We start from the raw sequence: 22,500 nt of genomic DNA on the forward strand, positions 1-22,500 counted from the left end.
CGAACTTATCATGGCTGCTACTGAGGTACTTCCGGGTCATTTCACTCCGTTAGGAAGGTTCCTGAGAGAAACTGACAATTCGACTACAGCCCTGGTTGTTTTTCTAAATGTCTGCTCTCTGTGTCTCCCCCTTCTGGGGTACTACGAAGTGTCCTCATGATCTTTATGTTGTTGTTGTTGGTGGTGTTGTTGTTGTCGTCGTCGTCCGGTTGAAACTAGAACCAGAGCCAACACAAAGCAGAGACTCAGGGAGGCAGTGATCCGACCTAAAACCAGGATATTTAATGTTATCTAGAGATGGATCTGTTTAACTAAACCCAGGATATGAAATCTTTATGTGTTGTTGTTGTTGTTGTTGTCCTGCAGCTGCACACGGACATGGATCGGGGGGACGGTCGCACTAAGTATCTTCTGGAGGGCGAGGGCGTTGGCTCTGTGTTTGTGATCGACGGGAACAGCGGGAACATCCATGTGACCAAGCCTCTGGACCGCGAGGAGAAGGCTGAGTACCGCCTCCTGGCCACGGCCACGGACCGGCAGACGGGACGCGCTCTGGAGCCCTCGTCCACCTTCATCATCCGGGTCCAGGACATCAACGACAACCCCCCCGTGTTCCCCCACGGGCCCTACCTGGCCGTGGTGCCGGAGATGGCCAACATAGGTACTGCAGTGGACGTTAGAAGTACATCGAGCTAAGACCAGTTAGTCTTCAGGGCCAAGTCGAGATCTGATCCGAGGTCTAACCGTTAAAGGAGACCAGAGGCCTGTACTACGAAGCCGGTTCACCCTAACCTGGATATGTTTGAGTTAGCCGGTTGGCCCAATCCAAAACATACGCGCTCTCGCTAAACGGTCCTACGACGCGGGTTATCAAGTGGATTGCTCAAGCCAGCCGTGTCCTATCTAGTTAGGTGCGCGTTCACATAAATGGGGCGGGGTTAGCAACATTTGACCAATCACAGACATGGACAAGCGCACTGACAGCGCAGCGTCATACTTCCTGAATGAAAAGTGAACTTTAATATTAGTCAAATATGAAGAAGTTAAACTTTAAACATCCATGACTTAAACACTTTATCCAGGATCAAAGCCACATAGCTGCACCTGCAAGGTGAATACAGCTGGTAACAGAGAAAGTGTTTGAATGCGTACATTAACAGGTTTATGATATCACTGCCCCGTCCAAGACACGATCTGACTTTAATTACATTTGACTCCAGTGTTTCGTCAACTTAATGTGTTGCTTAAAATAATACTTCTGCATCCAGTATGTGACACTGTGAGTGTTGCACGGCCAGATACAGCTCAGCTGACTCAGATAAGGAAATATATGATACATTATGATGTGATATGATATGAATGATAATGGGACACATCGACGTCTGCACTCACAGTGCCGCGGACTGTACTTAATGTTACTCTGATCCGGTTACTTATGTCGTGGCAGATATTTAAGTAAGCTTTCTTAACGCTAATGTTATAATAGTCAGATTGCTCTGAAGATGGGAGGAGGGGATATTCTATTAATGTTCACGTTCACACAGTCAGTTGATTTTTGCCGGCCGTCTTTCCTGCAACGGCAGTTTTTCTGTATTTCCTCTATCCTGTAATATGACTTGATATCTTTAAACTCTGCACACTGAGCTCTGATTGGTCAGCAGGCGGTGCTTTCACTGAGTTGATCTCTTAGCCTGCAACCTAACCTGCTCCGGACCAGGCTAGCCGCTCAGCATCAGTTACCATGGAGATCTAGCCCGCTAAAAGAGAACCAGCGTCGTAGGACCGGAAAGCCCGAGTTTTCCGTGAAGTTAGCTCAGAGAACATCCGGCTTCGTAGTACAGGCCTCTGGTGTAGTCGCAGGTCTTGAGGATTTATTTAAAGACATCACAGCCTCCAAATCCTCACTTATCTATGCGGTCCACTACCGACTAAGACACACTTAGAACTGGATATAGTCAAATAAAGTACTTTTACACAATACGATAATACGATACGATAATACTTTAAAGGTCAGATGAAGTCTGAAATGCTCCTTGCATCACAGCAGCTCCATGTGTAACATCATCAACAGACAAATATCAAGACACAATACATGAGAAACAAACATGTAACATCACAGCAGGATCAGTGAGAGCTGCTCAAAGAGCCTTCAGCGTGATCTGATCTGGAGCTCTGTGTTCACTGAGAGGACAGACTGGAGCACAGAGGATGCTTCAGGCTGACTTTATTGATCTCCATCAGATGGTAGCAGTTCATATTCTCTGTTAGAGCATGCTTTGGGTCCCAGAGGATGCTGTTGGACAGCCTTATTAGGTTTATTCGGTAATTCAATATTTACCATACCAATACGCCTAAATGCTCTTAGACTAGCCTCTTTAGGGGCTGCAGTCTCTCAGTGTTGTCCTCCATGGAGAGCAGCAGCTGTGCTCCAATTACATTTATTCAGCTCATTATGATCCAAAAACAGCTCTAATACTGCCAGCTGAGAGACTGAACCTCAAAGCTTCATCACAGAGCAGAGACAACACATTTAAAACAAGTGGGATAAAAACAGTTGTGATGATTCCTCCTCTCAGACCTCAGTGATCCGTGCAGTAGTTTCCAGACGTTTCACTTGAATAAACGCTTTAGGGCGACTCTGGTTCTGGTTAACAGGCGTCTGTGGTTTCTGGTTAACAGGCGACTCTTGGTTCTGGTTAACAGGCGTCTGTGGTTTCTGGTTAACAGGCGTCTGTGGTTCTGGTTAACAGGCGACTCTGGTTCTGGTTAACAGCGTCGGTGTTCTGGTTAACGGCGTCTGTGGTTCTGGTTAACAGGGCGTCTGTGTGTTCTGGTTAACAGGCGTCTGTGGTTCTGGTTAACAGGCGTCCTGTTGGGTCTGGTTAACAGGCGTCTGTGGGTTCTGGTTATCAGGCGTCTGTGGTTCTGGTTAAACAGGCGTCTGTGGTTCTGGTTAACAGGCGTCTGTGGTTCTGGTTAACAGGCGTCTGTGGTTCTGGGTAACAGGCGTCTGTGGTTCTCTGTTAACAGGCGTCTGTGGTTCTGGTTAACAGGCGTCTCTGGTTCTGGTTAACAGGCGTCTCTGGTTCTGGTTAACAGGCGTCTGTGGTTCTGGTTAACAGGCGTCTGTGGTTCTGGTTATCAGGCGTCTGTGGTTCTGGTTAACAGGCGTCTGTGGTTCTGGTTAATAGGACGGCTCTGTACACATATTCTGGTTAACAGGCGTCTGTGGTTCTGGTTAACAGGCGTCCTGTGGTTCTGGTTAACAGGGTCTGGTTATCAGGCGTCTGTGGTTCCTGGTTATCAGGCGTCTGTGGTTCTGGTTAACAGGCGTCTGTGGTTCTGGTTACAGGCGTCTGTGGTTCTGGTTACAGGCGTCTTGTGGTTCTGGTTAACAGGCGTCTGTGGTTTCTGGTTAACAGGCGTCTCGTGGTTCTGGTTAACAGGCGATCTCTGGTTCTGGTTAACAGGCGTCTGCTGGTTCTGGTTAACAGGGCGTCTGTGGTTCTGGTTATCAGGCGTCTGTGGTTCTGGTTAATCAGGCGGTCTGTGGTTCTGGTTAACAGGCGTCTGTGGTTCTGGTTAATAGGCGTCTGTGGTTCTGGTTATCAGGCGTCTGTGTTCTGGTTATCAGGCCGTCTGTGGTTCTGGTTAACAGGCGTCTGTGGTTCTGGTTACAGGCGTCTCTGGTTATGGTTTAACAGGCGTCTGTGGTTCTGTTTAACAGGCGTCTGTGGTTCTGGTTATCAGGCGTCTCTGTTCTGGTTATCAGGCGTCTCGTGGTTCTGTTTAACAGGCGTCTGTGGTTCTGGTTATCAGGCGTCGGTGGTCTTCTGGTTAAACACGTCTGTGGTTCTGGTTATCAGGCGTCTGTGGTTCTGGTTATCGGCGTCTCTGGTTCTGTTTAACAGGCGTCTGTGGTTCTGGTTATCAGGCGTCTGTTGTGTTTGGTTAACAGGCGTCTGTGGTTCTGGTTAACAGGCGTCTGTGGTTCTGGTTAACAGGCGTATCTGGTTCTGTTAACAGGCGTCTGTGGTTTCTGGTATCAGGCGTCTGTGGTTCTGGTTAAAGGCGTCTGTGGTTCTGTTAAACAGGCGTCTGTGGTTCTGTTTAACAGGCGTCTGTGGTTCTGGTTAACAGGCGTCTGTGGTTCTGGTTAACAGGCGTCTGTGGTTTGGTTAACAGGCGTCTGTGGTTCTGGTTAACAGGCGTTGTGGTTCTGTTTAAAGCGTCTCTGGTTCTGGTTAACAGGCGTCTGTGTGGTCTGGTTAACAGGCGTCTCTGGTTCTGTTTAACAGGCGTCTCTGGTTCTGTTTAACAGGCGCCTCTGGTTCTGTTTATCAGGCGTCCGTGGTTCTGGTTAACAGGCGTCCGTGGTTCTGGTTAACAGGCGTCTGTGGTTCTGGTTATCAGGCGTCTGTGGTTCTGGTTAACAAGCGTCTCTGGTTCTGGTTAACAGGCGTCTGTGGTTCTGGTTATCAGGCGTCTGTTGGTTCTGGTTAACAGCGCGTCTCTGGTTCTGGTTAACAGGCGTCTTGTGGTTCTGGTTATCAGGCGGTCCGTGGTTCTGGTTAACAGGCGTCTGTGGTTCTGGTTAACAGGCGTCTGTGGTTCTGGTTAACAGGCGTCTGTGGTTCTGGTTAACAGGCGTCTGTGGTTCTGGTTAACAGGCGTATCTGGTTCTGTTTAACAGGCGTCTGTGGTTCTGGTTAACAGGCGTCTGTGGTTCTGGTTATCAGGCGTCTCTGGTTCTGTTTAACAGGCGTCTGTGGTTCTGGTTAACAGGCGTCTGTGGTTCTGGTTAACAGGCGTCTGTGATTCTGGTTAACAGGCGTCTGTGGTTTGGTTAAACAGCGTCTCTGGTTTGTGTAACAGGCGTCTCTGGTTCTGTTTAACAGGCGTCTGTGGTTCTGGTTAACAGGCGTCTGTGATTCTGGTTATCAGGCGTCTGTGGTTCTGGTTAACAGGCGTCTGTGGTTCTGGTTAACATGCGTCTGTGGTTCTGGTTAACAGGCGTCTCTGGTTCTGTTTAACAGGAGTCTGTGGTTCTGGTTAACAGGCGTATTGGTTCTGTTTAACAGTTGCGTCTGTGGTTCTGGTTATCAGGCGTCTGTGGTTCTGGTTAACAGGCGTCTGTGGTTCTGGTTATCAGGCGTCTGTGGTTCTGGTTAACAGGCGTCTCTGGTTCTGGTTATCAGGCGTCTGTGGTTCTGGTTATCAGGCGTTCTGGGTTAACAGGCGCCCGTGGTTCTGGTAACAGGCGTCTGTGGTTCTGGTTATCAGGCGTATCCGGTTCTGTTTAACAAGGCGTCTGTGGTTCTGGTTATCAGGCGCCGTGGTTCTGGTTAACAGGCGTCTGTGGTTCTGGTTATCAGGCGTCTGGGGTTCTGGTTAACAGGGCGTATGTGGTTCTGGTTAACAGGCGTCTGTGGTTCTGGTTAACAGGCGTCTGTGGTTCTGGTAACAGGCGTCTGTGGTTCTGGTTATAACAGCGTCTGTGGTTCTGGTTATCAGGCGTCCGTGGTTCTGGTTAACAGGCGTCTGTGTTCTGGTTATAGGCGTCTGTGGTTCTGGTTATCAGGCGTCTGTGGTTCTGGTTAACAGCGTCTGTGGTTCTGGTTAACAGGCGTCTCTGGTTCTGTTTAACAGGCGTCTGTGGTTCTGGTTACAGGCGTCTGTGATTCTGGTTATCAGGCGTCTGTGGTTCTGGTTAACAGGCGTCTGTGTCTGGTTAACAGGCGTCTGTGGTTCTGGTTAACAGGCGTCTCTGGTTCTGGTAACAGGCGTCTGTGGTTCTGGTTAACAGGCGTATCTGGTTCTGTTTAACAGGCGTCTGTGGTTCTGGTTATCAGGCGTCTGTGGTTCTGGTTAACAGGCGTCTGTTGTTCTGGTTATCAGGCGTCTGTGGTTCTGGTTAACAGGCGTCTCTGGTTCTGGTTATCAGGCGTCTGTGGTTCTGGTTATCAGGCGTCTGTGGTTCTGGTTAACAGGCGTCTGTGGTTCTGGTTAACAGGCGTCTGTGGTTCTGGTTATCAGGCGTATCCGGTTCTGTTTAACAGGCGTCTGTGGTTCTGTTATCAGGCGCCCTGGTTCTGGCTGACAGGCGTCTGTGGTTCTGGTTATCAGGCGTCTGTGGTTCTGGTTAACAGGCGTCTGTGGTTCTGGTTAACAGGCGTCTGTGGTTCTGGTTATCAGGCGTATCCTGTTCTGTTTAAAGGCGTCTGTGGTTCGGTGGCATTGGCGTTGGGTTCTGGTTAACAGGCGTATCCGGTTCTGTTTAACAGGCGTCTGTGGTTCTGGTTAACAGGCGTCTGTGGTTCTGGTTAACAGGCGTCTGTGGTTCTGGTTAACAGGCGTCTGTGGTTCTGGTTATCAGGCGTATCCGGTTCTGTTTAACAGGCGTCTGTGGTTCTGGTTATCAGGCGTCTGTGGTTCTGGTTAACAGGCGTCTGTGGTTCTGGTTACAGGCGTATGTGGTTCTGGTTAACAGGCGTCTGTGGTTCTGTTAACAGGCGTCTGTGGTTCTGGTTAACAGGCGTCTGTGGTTCTGGTTAACAGGCGTCTGTGGTTCTGGTGTAACAGGCGTCTTGGTTCTGTTTAACAGGCGTCTGTGGTTCTGGTTAAACAGGCGTATCTGGTTCTGTTTAACAGGCGTCTGTGGTTCTGTTTAACAGGCGTCTGTGGTTCTGGTTAACAGGCGTCTGTGGTTCTGGTTAACAGGCGTCTGTGGTTCTGGTTACCAGGCGTCTGTGGTTCTGGTTAACAGGCGTCTGTGGTTCTGGTTAACAGGCTCGTCTGTGGTTCTGGTTAACAGGCGTCTGTGGTTCTGGTTAACAGGCGTCTGCTGGTTCTGGTTAACAGGCGTCTGTGGTTCTGGTTTAACAGGCGTCTGTGGTTCTGGTTAACAGGCGTCTGTGGTTCTGGTTAACAGGCGGTCTGTGGTTCTGGTTAACAGGCGTCTGTGGGTTCTGGTTAACAGGCGTCTGTGGTTCTGGTTAACAGGCGTCTCTGGTTCTGTTTAACAGGCGTCTGTGGTTGTATCAGGCGTCTGTGGTCGGTTTAACAGGCGCCTGTGGTTCTGGTTAACAGGCGGCTGTGGTTCTGGTTAATCAGGCGTCTGTGGTTCTGGTTAACAGGCGTCTGTGGTTCTGGTTAACAAGGCGTCTGTGGTTCTGGTTAACAGGCGTCTGTGGTTCTGGTTATCAGGCGTATCCGGTTCTGTTTAACAGGCGTCTGTGGTTCTGGTTATCAGGCGTCTGTGGTTCTGGTTAACAGCGTCTCTGGTTCTGGTTACAGGCGTCTGTGGTTCTGGTTATCAGGCGTCTGTGGTTCTGGTTAACAGGCGTCTGTGGTTCTGGTTAACAGGCGTCCTGTGGTTCTGGGTTAACAGGCGTCTCTGGTTCTGTTTAACAGGCGTCTCTGGTTCTGTTTAACAGGCGTCTGTGGTTCTGTTAACAGGCGTCTGTGGTTCTGGTTAACAGGCGTCTGTGGTTTCTGGTTAACAGGCGTCTGTGGTTCTGGTTAGCAGGCGTTCTCTGGTTCTGGTTAACAGGCGTCTTGGTTCTGTTAACAGGCTCTATGTCTGTTTAACAGGGGCGTCTGTGGTTCTGGTTATCAGGCGTCTGTGGTCTGGTTAACAGGCGTCTGTGGTTCTGGTTATCAGGCGTCTCTGGTTCTGTTTAACAGGCGTCTGTGGTTCTGGTTAACAGGCGTCTGTGGTTCTGGTTAACAGGCGTCTGTGATTCTGGTTAACAGGCGTCTCTGGTTCTGTTTAACAGGCGTCTCTGGTTCTGTTTAACAGGCGTCTCTGGTTCTGTTTAACAGGCGTCTGTGGTTCTGGTTAACAGGCGTCTGTGGTTCTGGTTAACAGGCGTCTGTGGTTCTGGTTAACAGGCGTCTCTGGTTCTGTTTAACAGGCGTCTGTGGTTCTGGTTATCAGGCGTCTGTGGTTCTGGTTAACAGGCGTCTGTGGTTCTGGTTAACAGGCGTCTCTGGTTCTGTTTAACAGGCGTCTGTGGTTCTGGTTAACAGGCGTCTGTGGTTCTGGTTAACAGGCGTCTGTGGTTCTGGTTAACAGGCGTCTGTGGTTCTGGTTATCAGGCGTCTGTGGTTCTGGTTAACAGGCGTCTCTGGTTCTGTTTAACAGGCGTCTGTGGTTCTGGTTATCAGGCGTCTGTGGTTCTGGTTAACAGGCGTCTGTGGTTCTGGTTAACAGGCGTCTGTGGTTCTGGTTAACAGGGCGTCTCTGGTTCTGTTTAACAGGCGTCTGTGGTTCTGGTTATCAGGCGTCTGTGGTTCTGGTTAACAGGCGTCTGTGGTTCTGGTTAAACAGGCGTCTGTGGTTCTGTTTAACAGGCGTCTGTGGTTCTGGTTAACAGGCGTCTGTGGTTCTGTTTAACAGGCGTCTGTGGTTCTGGTTAACAGGCGTCTGTGGTTCTGGTTAACAGGCGTCTGTGGTTCTGGTTATCAGGCGTCTGTGATTCTGGTTAACAGGCATCTGTGGTTCTGGTTAACAGGCGTCTGTGGTTCTGGTTAACAGGCGTCTCTGGTTCTGGTTAACAGGCGTCTGTGGTTCTGGTTATCAGGCGTCTGTGGTTCTGGTTAACAGGCGTCTGTGGTTCTGGTTATCAGGCGTCTGTGGTTCTGGTTAAAAGGCGTCTGTGGTTCTGGTTAATAGGCGTCTGTGGTTCTGGTTATCAGGCGTCTGTGGTTCTGGTTAACAGGCGTCTGTGGTTCTGGTTAACAGGCGTCTGTGGTTCTGGTTAACAGGCGTCTGTGGTTCTGGTTAACAGGCGTCTGTGGTTCTGGTTATCAGGCGTCTGTGATTCTGGTTAACAGGCGTCTGTGGTTCTGGTTAACAGGCATCTCTAATGTCACAGCTGGCGGGACTGAAATAGCATGACATACAAGGTTATTGTTAATAACTGTAAAACATATATATTAATAAGCTCATCTATCATACTCATTGACTTGCCAATACAAACAGGAGCTGTGAGGAGCTTTGGATGAAAGCGTCTAAAAAATGACATGTAATGTAATGTAATGTAATGTAATGTAATGTAATGTAATGTAATGTAATATAATGTAATGTAATGTAATGTAATGTAATATAATGTAATGTAATGTAATGTAATATAAAACTTAATGTAATGTTTCAACAGAAACTCATCTGCTGGGAAATGAATTGATATGAAAGCAGATGCAGATTAATCTTCAGTCAAAAACTGAAGCTGTTAATCTGCGTAGGGTTGCAGATATATATATATACAATATTTAACCAGGTAAAAATGGTGCGTCTCCTCCTTCAGGCAGAGAGAGGTATTACAATCTGTCCACATGATCTTGATGTGTTGTTATTGTTGTTGTCCAACATAAAGCACAGAGACTCAGGAGTCCCACCTAAAACCTAAAAGGAGGACATTGAATGCTTTCTGGAGATGGATCTGTTTACCTAAATTGTGCCAGTTTTTAATGTTTTATAATAGTTTCTTTTATTTTGCAGATGGACTTAATGTCCCATGTTTTCCTCCGCCTGTATTGTTTTGTGTTCATTAGTTGTAACTTTGTTCGTTCTGCCCTGTTGGCCAGGTCGCTCTGGAAAAGAGATTTTAATATCAATGACACTTTTACCTGGTTGAATAAAGGGTATAAAAGCAGGGTATTTGATGTAAGCTAGAGATGGATCTGTTTAACTAAACCCAGGATATTGAATGTTTTCTAGAGATGTGTCCCCCCAGCAGAGATGATCCTGTAGTCCTGCAGAAGCCTCGATGCTCTGCAGAGACATGTATCATGTCGTGTGACTCTAAGCAGCTTTCAGCACTTTACCCTGTCTCCTCTCAGGGACGTCTATAATCACGGTGACGGCGCGCGACGCTGACGACCCGGCGTACGGGAACAGCGCCCGGCTCGTCTACTCCCTCACTCAGGGACAGGACTTCTTCTCCGTGGACCCTCAGACCGGTCAGTCAACCAATCAGGAGAGAATGATGACATCACAGAACACACAAAATCAGAGTCAGAATCAGAACCTTTATTCGTCCCACAGAGGGGAAATGTACATTGTTACATCAGAAAAGAGCCAAAGACAGCTTATTTCTAAGAAGCATGCATACAAAAATATTAAAGATAAAAATTACACAATTTACAAAATACACATCCTGTAACAGTTCTGATGATTTAGCAGCCAGGAATGTATTGCACAGTTATTAACGGCATATATATATATTGCACATAGTTGGTTGGTATTTAACAACAAGGGGTGTTAGAGTCTTTGTGTGTGTGTGTGTGTGTGTGTGTGTGTGTGTGTGTGTGTGTGTGTGTGTGTGTGTGTGTGTGTGGGTGTGTGTGTGTGTGTGTGTGTGTGTGTGTGTGTGTGTGTGTGTGTGTGTGTGTGTGTGTGTGTGTGTGTGTGTGTGTGTGTGTGTGTGCGTGCGTGCGTGCGTGCGTGCGTGCGTGGGGGTCTACTAGGGGCCGTGGTGGTTATATAGTCTGACCGCTGCAGGAAGGATATATAAGTATTTATTGCCGGGTAAACACAGATGAATGTGATGGTGTTTGGCGATTAGACCGCGTTGAGATGGAATATCACTGATTGAGAGGAGAGAGCTGGGAATATGTGAATGGTTGAATTTACGCTAAACTTCGTTAATCCCAGAGTCAGATTACACATCATATGCTGGGATTAGAGCCAGATGTGTGCCTGATCTCTCATCTCTGCATGGTGTTGACTTCCTGTCCGTCTGTTAACCTCTTCCCCTCGCTCCTCTGATCCTCCCTAGCAGCAGTGTGTTATCCAGTATTAACAACCTGTGAAATGTCCAAACTGACCAATCAGAATTGAGTATTCCCCTAAACCTGATTCTCATTAAACTTCCTGAATCTGTTTAGCCCTGAGCCTGTTTTTCAGGTCTCAGGCTCGAAAATGACATTCCCAGAACAAATGACCATATCTTCCCTTCTAAAAGGGTTAAATTAATAATCTTTGTTATCAAAGTAATGATAAACCTGTGAGCTGGATTTAGAAAAGTCAGAATCAATATAGATGTTTTTTATTTTAAAGAAAATTCAGATTTTACATAGTAAAAAACTGTAAATTATAGTGTCCGTCCAAATTATGTTTTACTTATAGTGAAAACTACCCTTGGATGATGGGTTAGTAGACTAAAAGCTTTAGGAATCCAAAGTACAACATATAATAAGTACCCTGTATCAAGATTGATGCAAAACAAGTGACATTTGACCTTTTTAGAGAGATTTAGCACAAAAAAAATACTTCTGAGGTCATTTGGGTGGATTTTCCATATCTCTGGCCCCCCTTGCTCGATTTTGATGGTTGACACCTCTTTCTGACCGTTAGAGCCAACAGAATTGAGGGGAAGTTCCACATACACACACAGGTTACCAAATAAGGAGTGAGAGTGACGCGTAGAAAAACCGGAAGCTGCGATACACTCTGGTGGCTACCATTAGCAGCTAATTTTTATTCTCCGATTTTTGCATAAAAATTGAATTATGGATTATCAATAATTCTTTCAAAGTGACAGACACATTGGATTAACCTATGGATTAACCTTCAGCCGTGTTTTTTCTCGTTTTAATGCCATTGAACACGACTTTTGATCAGTATAACAGCTAAGGTGAGCATATCTCCGTGTTTTGCTACCTAAAGCTACTCGTGTGTTGTCTGTATTTGCTTCCCTTGTCACGAGTTCTAATCGTTCAGTGATGATACTTATATTTCTATAATCTGTGGACTCTCAGGATGTTAGCTAAACTTGTTTGTGCAGATCCAATAAGTATATCCAGGGGTGCACATAACTGGTACGCAGGTACGCATGCACGGCAACAATCTGAAATGCGTACCGTCACTTGTGTCACAAAGTGCATTTGCGTACCGACGTACTTGTGAAGCTTTTCCAGAAGGCGGTTAGATCACCGGACGACAGAGTCGGTCTCCGTGTGCACAGACAGGGCTGCTGTTAACGTCGGTCTGTACAGCAGCCCTGTGCTAAAACAGCTGATCACAACGTTCACACGCTCTGCTGTCACGAAGCTCTGTACCCCCCCCCCCCCCCGTTGACAATCGTGAAGCGCTGTACTCCACTCCACATCTTCCCTGTTATGGTTGGTTGTTACGTCCTCACTAGGGATGAGGAAATGCAACACACACCAGTTGGAATTGGTAATAATTATAAAGGAGTTTATTATATAGCAGGATAACAAAATGGAAGGCAAGCAACTTGAAACAAACAAAAGGGCCACAAGGGCGCGGGTTTAACTGAGCACCCAAACAAAGGGAGGACTCTAAAAAGGGAGCCTACTTAAATACAAAGAAATATGCCCTAATCAACAAATAACAACCCTCACTCTTAAAGTGGTACAGTCTAACGAAAAGGAGGCTGTAGGAAAACAGCTAAGCTAAATGACCGCAGTCAACGTAAATGCTAAACTACTCTAGACACATCTAATCATAACCACACTACTAAACACGGACCACACGAGTTAACCACTGTTAACAGATTTGTACACAATCAAAGAGCACGTAGCGAGAGGCGTCTGTTCACACAACAGAGCCTCCCGACTGATCGCTGTCCACAGGCTTTGTAGTCGTCTCCGGAAGGTGTGCGCCGGATGTGCGCTGGGATTGGAGTGCGTCGGGCCCGGCGTGCTCCAATCACAATCTTCGGGGGCGGACCAGGAGATGGGTAGCCAATGACATCAGGGCAACCACACAGCTCATTTACATAAAACACATTCAAAACAGAGTTACCAGGACCGGGGAGCCGTAACATTGGTTTATTCATATAAAGCACTTTTCAGAGACAAAGGCCATTCAAAGTGCTTTACATATACACAAACACATAATAATTAAAAAACAGACAAGAATACTACAACCACAGACATTAGAGATAACACATTTCAGTCCGCAGAGAGGCCATAAACAAGTACAGCTGCCCAGCGATAAAATAATAAACACAAACTCAGTGTTTTGTACGTGTTAACTCGTGGATAAGCATGAACGGGAGGGGTGTGGTGCAGTGGGTTGTGCGTTGGTGTTGGGATCAGGGGGTCACAGGTAGGGCTGCTCGATTATGGCAAAAATCATAATCTCGATTATTTGGGTCAATAATTGATATCACGATTATTAAAAACGATTATCCATTTACTTTGAAAACATCCATTTATTGAAAAGAAAAATTTGTTTTGTTTTTAACAGTTGATTACCCTGAACTTTAAGTATAATTAAACTGAAAAACCAATAAAAAAAAGAATTAAAAAAAATATATATATATTATCGTTTTATTTCGATTATGTTTTTTTCATAATCTTTGCAAGCCAAAATCGTAATTGCGATTAAAATACGATTAATTGAGCAGCCCACAGGTCACAGGTTCAAACCCCACTGCAGTCAGCATGTCGTTGTGTCCCTGAGACACTTCACCCCAAAGTGCTCCTGTGGGGATTGCCCACAGTATTGAGTAGTAAGTCTCTTTGGATAAAAGCGTCTAACAAGTAACATGTCATGTCATGTAAAAGTTAAAAGCAAAGAAGACAAATCATTTTAAACATGTGAAAAGAAGTTAAGCATTGTGTGTTTGGTGGTACATGATTCCAGTCTGGAGGAGCTTTCAACACACAGAATAATCATCTCATACCAGTTTATACCCTTCATGAAGTCTTGAAACCTTAACGTTCATTAACAGAAGACGTATTCCGTGGCTGCTGGTCCTAACAGTGCTCTCTACACCATGCTTTCATTATGTTCATACTTTAGTTTTGGGAGAAGGGATTCAACAAGTGTAAACTTCTTCCTCCTTTTCAGATGTGTAATCAGATCATTTGTTTATATATCATTTGTAAGTCAGAAATATTTTTGTTTATTAATTTGACAATGCTTAAGTTTCTACAGCATCATAATTCTCATTATTATTATTATTTTGTTGTATTATTGTTTTACACGTTCTAAATAAAACAAATCAAATCAAATTATTCCCTCAGTTTCCAAAGATCATTTACGTATATCTGTTGAAGTAGTGGTGTGTCTGCAGAGCCTCTGATTGGTCAGATCAGGTCTCTGATGTGAGCCTCTGATTGGTCAGATCAGGTCTGATGCTCAACCTGAGCCTGTTCTAATGTCCTGATTCTGATGCATGTGACCTCACTGTGACGCTAACCTCGGAGACGTTTGGTCCGCACTGAAATATGTCCCCGCTGTGATCTTTACCCCCACCCCCCTATCCCCCCTCTCTGTGACAGAAACCAGCAGGGACATTTTTGACCCACAGGAAATAAGACTTGTATTATTATACCATAAGACTGTTGTACTCTCAACTTCATCGCATTCATCTGTTAGCATCTCACATTTGATCTAGTATCACAATAAGCAGTATTGTATTTCAAGAACAAGATCTGAGTACTTCTACTTTTACTCAAGTACAAGATCTGAGTACTTCTCCTTTTACTCAAGTACCAGATCTGAGTACTTCTACTTTTACTCAAGTACAAGATCTGAGTACTTCTACTATTACTCAAGTACAAGACCTGAAGTACTGCTCTCCTTTTACTCAAGTACAAGATCTGAGTACTTCTACTTTACTCAAGTACTCAGATCTGAGTACTTCTACTATTACTCAAGTACAAGATCTGAGTACTTCTACTTTTACTCAAGTACAAGATCTGAGTACTTCTACTATTACTCAAGTACAAGATCTGAGTACTTCTACTATTACTCAAGTACAAGATCTGAGTACTTCTACTTTTACTCAAGTACAAGATCTGAGTACTTCTACTATTACTCAAGTACAAGATCTGAGTACTTCTACTTTTACTCAAGTACCAGATCTGAGTACTTCTACTTTTACTCAAGTACAAGATCTGAGTACTTCTACTATTACTCAAGTACAAGACCTGAGTACTTCTCCTTTTACTCAAGTACAAGATCTGAGTACTTCTACTATTACTCAAGTACAAGATCTGAGTACTTCTACTTTACTCAAGTACCAGATCTGAGTACTTCTACTATTACTCAAGTACAAGACCTGAGTACTTCTCCTTTTACTCAAGTACAAGATCTGAGTACTTCTACTATTACTCAAGTACAAGATCTGAGTACTTCTACTTTTACTCAAGTACAAGATCTGAGTACTTCTACTATTACTCAAGTACAAGATCTGAGTACTTCTACTATTACTCAAGTACAAGATCTGAGTACTTCTACTATTACTCAAGTACAAGATCTGAGTACTTCTTCACCTCTGCTTGCAGTATTCTTGTTGTTTTATAAATGTGTTTTATTGTTTATGTCTTATATATATATATATAGTATTATTGGAAACCCTGGGACTTCTCCTCTGTAGATATTAAACCCTCTGATCGTGTGTGTGTGTGTGTGTGTGTGTGTGTGTGTGTGTGTGTGTGTGTGTGTGTGTGTGTGTGTGTGTGTGTGTGTGTGTGTGTGTGTGTGTGTGTGTGTGTGTGTGTGCGTGCGTGCGTGTGTTTCTGTTCTCCAGGCGTTCTGAGGACCGCCGTGCCCGACATGGACCGTGAAACCCGGGATGAATATGTTGTGGAGCTGCAGGCCAGAGACATGGGGGGGCATCAGGGGGGCCTGTCAGGGACGACCAGCATCACCGTCAGGCTGAGCGATGTCAACGACAACCCCCCCCACTTCAGGAGGAGTAAGCACGATGATGATGAAGATGATGATGATGATGATGAGGATGATCAAAGTCAACTTTATTGCCAATCTCTCAGTTTGTGTGTACAGAGAGATCGAAAAACCGTTTCCCACAATCCCAAATACAAAAATTATTTGGGATTGGATATTCAATATAAGATATATAAAAATATGTATATCCTATATATACACAATCAGCAGACACATTTATACATCAGCACACATTAAGACATACATAAAAGCACAACAATCAATAAATACAAAATAACAGTCACTTCAATATCTTTGAGAAATGCACATTTGTGCAGACTGTCCATGGCAGCGTGACTGTGTGTGTGTGTGTGTGTGTGTGTGTGTGTGTGTGTGTGTGTGTGTGTGTGTGTGTGTGTGTGTGTGTGTGTGTGTGTGGGGGGGGGGGGGGGTTTATAGTCCAGTGGGGGCAGGGGGGAGAGTTCAGCCTGATGATGATGATTAGATGAGACTCACATGTCCTCGCACAGAGAGCAGCTCCAGTTTGCATCGAGCAGAGAGGAGACTCGACGTACAGGATGTTCACATGTTAGGGTTTAACCGTTTAAGAAAATATCAAGTAAATATTTATGGCTAAATTGCAGCGTTAAGACATCCCAGCATCTCATCTGACAACATCAACAACGACAAAAACTAAGACTTTAACACAGAAAGAGGGGACACTAAAGAGTGACGCACACATCTGGAGACCAGAGGACACTAAAGAGTGACGCACACATCTGGAGACCAGAGGACACTAAAGAGTGACGCACACATCTGGAGACCAGAGGACACTAAAGAGTGACGCACACAGCTGGCAGACCAGGGGTGTTTCTCAATCGCGAGTACGCTTGCTTGGTAGCACATGTCTGCCGAGCATCTTGCTTCAGAAGCGAGTCAAGAATACTTCCTGGCATTTGGAAAACAAAGAGTGGAACAGGCGAGCAAGTGTGCAGGTGTGCGTCATATGAGAGGCCCCGCCTCTTACATCTTCCACCACAGATTTGGGGAAATTGGTCCGTGCGCAAAGCATTGTGGGGATTTTAAGACCGCGGAGTCTGCTCATGTGCAGCCTCGATATTTCTCCAAACGGAGTACGCCGGGCTCGGTAGATTTCCAAGTATGCTGGAGATTGGAACAGTACTTCGGAGGCACTCGATGACGTAGCATGCTTGAAATAGTGGCTCTGAAGCACCTTTACTCGCGATTGAGAAAACACCCCAGGGGACACTAAAGAGTGACGCACACAGCTGGCAGACCAGGGGACACTAAAGAGTGACGCACACAGCTGGAGACCAGGGGACACTATAGAGTGACGCACACAGCTGGGAGACCAGAGGACACTAAAGAGTGACGCACACAGCTGGGAGACCAGGGGACACTAAAGAGTGACGCACACAGCTGGAGACCAGGGGACACTAAAGAGTGACGCACACAGCTGGGAGACAAGGGGACACTAAAGAGTGACGCACACAGCTGGAGACCAGGGGACACTATAGAGTGACGCACACAGCTGGGAGACCAGAGGACACTAAAGAGTGACGCACACAGCTGGGAGACCAGGGGACACTAAAGAGTGACGCACACAGCTGGAGACCAGGGGACACTATAGAGTGACGCACACAGCTGGGAGACCAGGGGACACTAAAGAGTGACGCACACAGCTGGAGACCAGGGGACACTATAGAGTGACGCACACAGCTGGGAGACCTAGGTTGCATTCGAATAGTCCATTTAGCTTAGGAACCTTCCTAACGGAGTGAAATGACCCGGAGGTCCCTCAGTGGCAGCCATGATAAGAGCCGTTCCAATTCTCTAAATTAAAAGGAAAGGAGGTTTCAAACTTCCTTTATAACCTCCTTTAGCTTAGGAACCACTGGACCTCCCTAACCGAAAGGAGAGGAGAAAATGCTGCCCCACAATGCCTTGCGGCCGCAGCATTTGCCGTCACACAACAGTCGGCCGTTCACGGAAACAACCGATTATGAACGAGAAATGATATCATGAAAGTTACGGTGCTTATTAAGCATTTTAAAACGTATGTGGTAAGTTGCCAAAGTGCTTTGTTTTGAACGTTCATCAGTATTATAATCAAAAAGAGAAATATGAACGTTAGTTTTTACTGAAATGATCAAATAAAGTCAACATTTCACAGTCTTTACTGAGCTGTGTGGGGTTTGTTCAACTTTGAAAAGATGTTTGAATGGTGATATACACAGTGATAGATGTTAAGGACTAACGGTTATAATAAATACATTTGTATTGATTTTAAGATCTTTTCACACAATCATACGTATTGGGATCATTTGTATTAATGTGGACCGGAGGGAGAGGGTGACGAGCATAAGTTTCACTTTCCTTTTTTATTTCAATTCCAACTTTGGTCATGAAGAATATGTTTCTCTGTTGTCCCCGTTCATAAAGCATAACAGCATCAGAGCACGGTGCAGAGTCTCTAGATGAGTTTACAGTAGTCCCTCGTTCTTATTAAACATCCATGTTGTAGTCCGCTGTATAGAAAACTGTAGTTTCCATAGTTTCCCCACAGCAGCAGGCGCACATTCATGACGTCCGCTGGCGCATCATAAACACGTCGGATAGTGAAAGTGCAGTCGATTCTCTAAAGTACCGCAGTCTCTTCTCCTAAGTCCTTTTGAATTCTCCTATCCACTATCCCTTAACCCCGTGACGTTTCACTCAGAGGTCAAGGGATAGACGATAGGGTTAGAATTTAGGAGCTGTTTTTTTGGAGTATTCGAACGCAACCCAGAGGACACTAAAGAGTGACGCACACAGCTGGCAGACCAGGGGACACTAAAGAGTGACGCACACAGCTGGAGACCAGGGGACACTATAGAGTGACGCACACAGCTGGGAGACCAGAGGACACTAAAGAGTGACGCACACAGCTGGGAGACCAGAGGACACTAAAGAGTTTCAAATCAGCATCTCTTAGACAAAAGATGTAAATGAATAACTCAAATAAAACTCCAAACATCTTTAATTGTGTTACTTTTTTGTAAAGCTCTTTTAGTTTTAAACCTGATGTTTATAAGCTTCTTAGTTTTTGCAACAGTCTGTAAATATGCACAACTTTATAATAAAATGCACACTTTTTTTCTAGACTAAACACAGGTATGATCCTAAGTTAAAACATATGAGGTTATCATGAGGTTGTTAACATCGCAGTTTATCAGTGGATGTTTGCTGGAACTACTTGTAAACAGCGTGTTTCCTGACGGACACACACAGCGTGACTCCGGTCAGGTAGAGACCGGTCTCAAGTCAGCACCGCTGCAGACTCGCTGTTTGAGGGCTTGATAGCCCACTCCCCCTCCACACCGCTCCACACTCGTTGGTTTGGAACAGCACTTAATGTGGCGGACCCTCCGCGCGAACGCGCAAACGCGCAAACGGAGGGGTAGTGTGTAGGGGTAGGGTGTAGGGGGCGGTTTGGGATTGGGCCTGAGTGTTTCTATATAACACACCTTCCTCCTCTTCCTCTTCTTCCTCCTCTGGGGGTTAGGGGGCTAACCCTAACCCTATCTCCCTGGTCCCCTGCTTGAGCTTCAATCTCAGGATCCATGTATTTGTGATCCTCGGTAATCCTGTCATGTACAAAATACTGAGTTTTCTTTCATAAATGTTGGCATTTTTTTCAAAATCTAAAAATTAGGAATTTTTTTCCAAAATCTGACTTGTTTTCCAAAATCTCCAAAATCAGATTTGTTGACTTTTTCAAAAAAATCTGACTTTTTCAAAATATTCTGACTTTTTCAAAAAAATGACTTTTTCTAAAAAAATCTGACTTTTTCTAAAAAAATCTCAAAATTCTGACTTTTTTTCCAAAACCTCAAAATTCTGACTTTTTTTCCAAAATCTGACTTTTCTCCAAAATCTGACTTTTTCTCCAAAATCTGACTTTTTCAAAAATCACAAAATTCTGACTTTTTCAAAAATGATGTATTTTTCACAAAATTCTGACTTTTTCAAAAATGATGTCTTTCTCAAAATATTCTGACTTTTTCTCAAAATTCTGACTTTTTCTCAAAATCTCAAAATTCTGACTTTTTCTCCGAAATCTGACTTGTTCTCCAAAATCTCCAAAAATCATAATTTTCCTAATAATTCTGAATTTTGAGTGAAATTCCCCCCCCCCCCCCCCCCCCCAGGCTCCTGGTCCTTCTCATGTGTATTGATGATCCTTGCCCCCCCCCCCCCCCCCCAGGCTCCTGGTCCTTCTCATGTGTATTGATCCTTTCCCCCCCCCCAGGCTCCTGGTCCTTCTCATGTATTGATCCTTGCCCCCCCCCAGGCTCCTGGTCCTTCTCGGTGTCGGAGCTGGCGGCCCCCGGAGTGGAGGTGGGCCGGCTGACGGCCTCGGACTCGGACCTGGGGGAGAACGCCCTGCTGGAGTTCAGCATCCTGGACTCTGAGCAGGGAGACATCTTCAACATCTCAGCGAGGGAGCAGGAGGCGGTCGTCACACTCAACAAAGTGAGTGAGGAGACACATCCTGTTTCCTCTCCTAACCTCACCTCCTAACCTCCTCTCCTAACCTCACCTCCTAACCTCCTCTCCTAACCTCCTCTCCTAACCTCCTAACCTCCTAACCTCCTCTCCTAACCTCCTAACCTCCTAACCTCCTCTCCTAACCTCCTAACCTCCTCTCCTAACCTCCTCTCTTTACCTTTTCCCCTCACACTCTCTCCTGACCTCCTCTCCTAACCTCCTCACCTTCTAACCTCCTAACCTGACCTCCTAACCTCTTCTCAAAATACAGACTTTTTCCCATAATCTCAAATGTCTGACTTTTTCCCCAAAATTCTGACTTTTTCTGAAAATCAAAAAAATTTGATTTTCAGAATTCTGACTTTTAAGAATTTAAATATATGTGACCCCCAGCTGCTGGACTACGAGAGCTGTAACTCGTACACCTTCTCAGTGGAGGTGAGCAACCCCCTGCTGGACCCCCGGTTCCTGAGGAGGGGCCCCTTTAAGGACCAGGCCACGGTGAGGGTCTCGGTGCTGAACGCTGACGAACCCCCCCGCTTCTCCCAGAGCCGGTACCACCTGGACGTGTCAGAGAACTGCCCCCCCGTGTGCTCCGTGGGCCGGGTCAGCGCCACGGACCCCGACACCGGCCAGAGCTCCAACATCAGGTCTAAAGCATTTATATTACAATAAGTCTGATTTTTTCCCGAATTCTCAAAATGTGGACTTTTTCCCGAAATTGTGACTTTTTCTGAAAATCAAAAAAATCTGACTTTTTTTCACAAAATCTCAGAATTCTGACTTTTCAGAATTAAAATATTTGTGACTTTAACAGACTACCCGCTCAGAGGAATGGAAACACTGTATGTCCACGACATGTTGGGTCCTTGAGTTAAACCTGGAAGGTCCTTATAGACTGTCTGGTGAGGGACTTGATCTTATAGACTCTCTGGTGAGGGTCTTGATCTTATAGACTCTCTGGTGAGGGTCTTGATCTTATAGACTGTCTGGTGAGGGACTTGATCTTATAGACTGTCTGGTGAGGGACTTGATCTTATAGACTCTCTGGTGAGGGACTTGATCTTATAGACTCTCTGGTGAGGGTCTTGATCTTATAGACTCTCTGGTGAGGGTCTTGATCTTATAGACTCTCTGGTGAGGGACTTGATCTTATAGACTCTCTGGTGAGGGACTTGATCTTATAGACTGTCTGGTGAGGGACTTGATCTTATAGACTGTCTGGTGAGGGACTTGATCTTATAGACTCTCTGGTGAGGGACTTGATCTTATAGACTGTCTGGTGAGGGTCTTGATCTTATAGACTGTCTGGTGAGGGACTTGATCTTATAGACTGTCTGGTGAGGGACTTGATCTTATAGACTCTCTGGTGAGGGACTTGATCTTATAGACTGTCTGGTGAGGGTCTTGATCTTATAGACTGTCTGGTGAGGGACTTGATCTTATAGACTGTCTGGTGAGGGACTTGATCTTATAGGCTGTCTGGTGAGGGACTTGATCTTATAGACTGTCTGGTGAGGGTCTTGATCTTATAGACTGTCTGGTGAGGGACTTGATCTTATAGACTCTCTGGTGAGGGTCTTGATCTTATAGACTCTCTGGTGAGGGACTTGATCTTATAGACTCTCTGGTGAGGGTCTTGATCTTATAGACTCTCTGGTGAGGGACTTGATCTTATAGACTGTCTGGTGAGGGACTTGATCTTATAGACTCTCTGGTGAGGGACTTGATCTTATAGACTCTCTGGTGAGGGACTTGATCTTATAGACTGTCTGGTGAGGGACTTGATCTTATAGACTGTCTGGTGAGGGACTTGATCTTATAGACTGTCTGGTGAGGGACTTGATCTTATAGACTCTCTGGTGAGGGACTTGATCTTATAGACTGTCTGGTGAGGGACTTGATCTTATAGACTCTCTGGTGAGGGACTTGATCTTATAGACTGTCTGGTGAGGGACTTGATCTTATAGACTGTCTGGTGAGGGACTTGATCTTATAGACTCTCTGGTGAGGGACTTGATCTTATAGACTCTCTGGTGAGGGACTTGATCTTATAGACTGTCTGGTGAGGGACTTGATCTTATAGACTGTCTGGTGAGGGTCTTGATCTTATAGACTGTCTGGTGAGGGACTTGATCTTATAGACTGTCTGGTGAGGGACTTGATCTTATAGACTGTCTGGTGAGGGTCTTGATCTTATAGACTGTCTGGTGAGGGACTTGATCTTATAGACTGTCTGGTGAGGGACTTGATCTTATAGACTGTCTGGTGAGGGTCTTGACCTTATAGGCTGTCTGGTG

At 45.6% G+C, this 22,500-nt stretch overlaps 1 protein-coding gene across 1 annotated transcript in view; it reads left to right on the forward strand.

Moving 5' to 3' along the window:
• LOC117500044 (cadherin-24-like) overlaps positions 1-22,500 on the forward strand; it is a 43,734-nt gene that overhangs the window by 10,282 nt on the left and 10,952 nt on the right. Inside the window, exons 4-8 of the mRNA XM_034152735.1 lie at positions 367-661; positions 9,844-9,963; positions 15,513-15,680; positions 20,004-20,185; positions 20,594-20,850. Of these exons, the coding sequence (XP_034008626.1) occupies positions 367-661; positions 9,844-9,963; positions 15,513-15,680; positions 20,004-20,185; positions 20,594-20,850 (1,022 nt within the window). The remainder of the gene's footprint in view (positions 1-366; positions 662-9,843; positions 9,964-15,512; positions 15,681-20,003; positions 20,186-20,593; positions 20,851-22,500) is intronic.

The sequence above is a fragment of the Trematomus bernacchii genome, unplaced genomic scaffold (assembly GCF_902827165.1).
Source record: "Trematomus bernacchii unplaced genomic scaffold, fTreBer1.1, whole genome shotgun sequence".
NCBI classification, from domain to species: domain Eukaryota; kingdom Metazoa; phylum Chordata; class Actinopteri; order Perciformes; family Nototheniidae; genus Trematomus; species Trematomus bernacchii.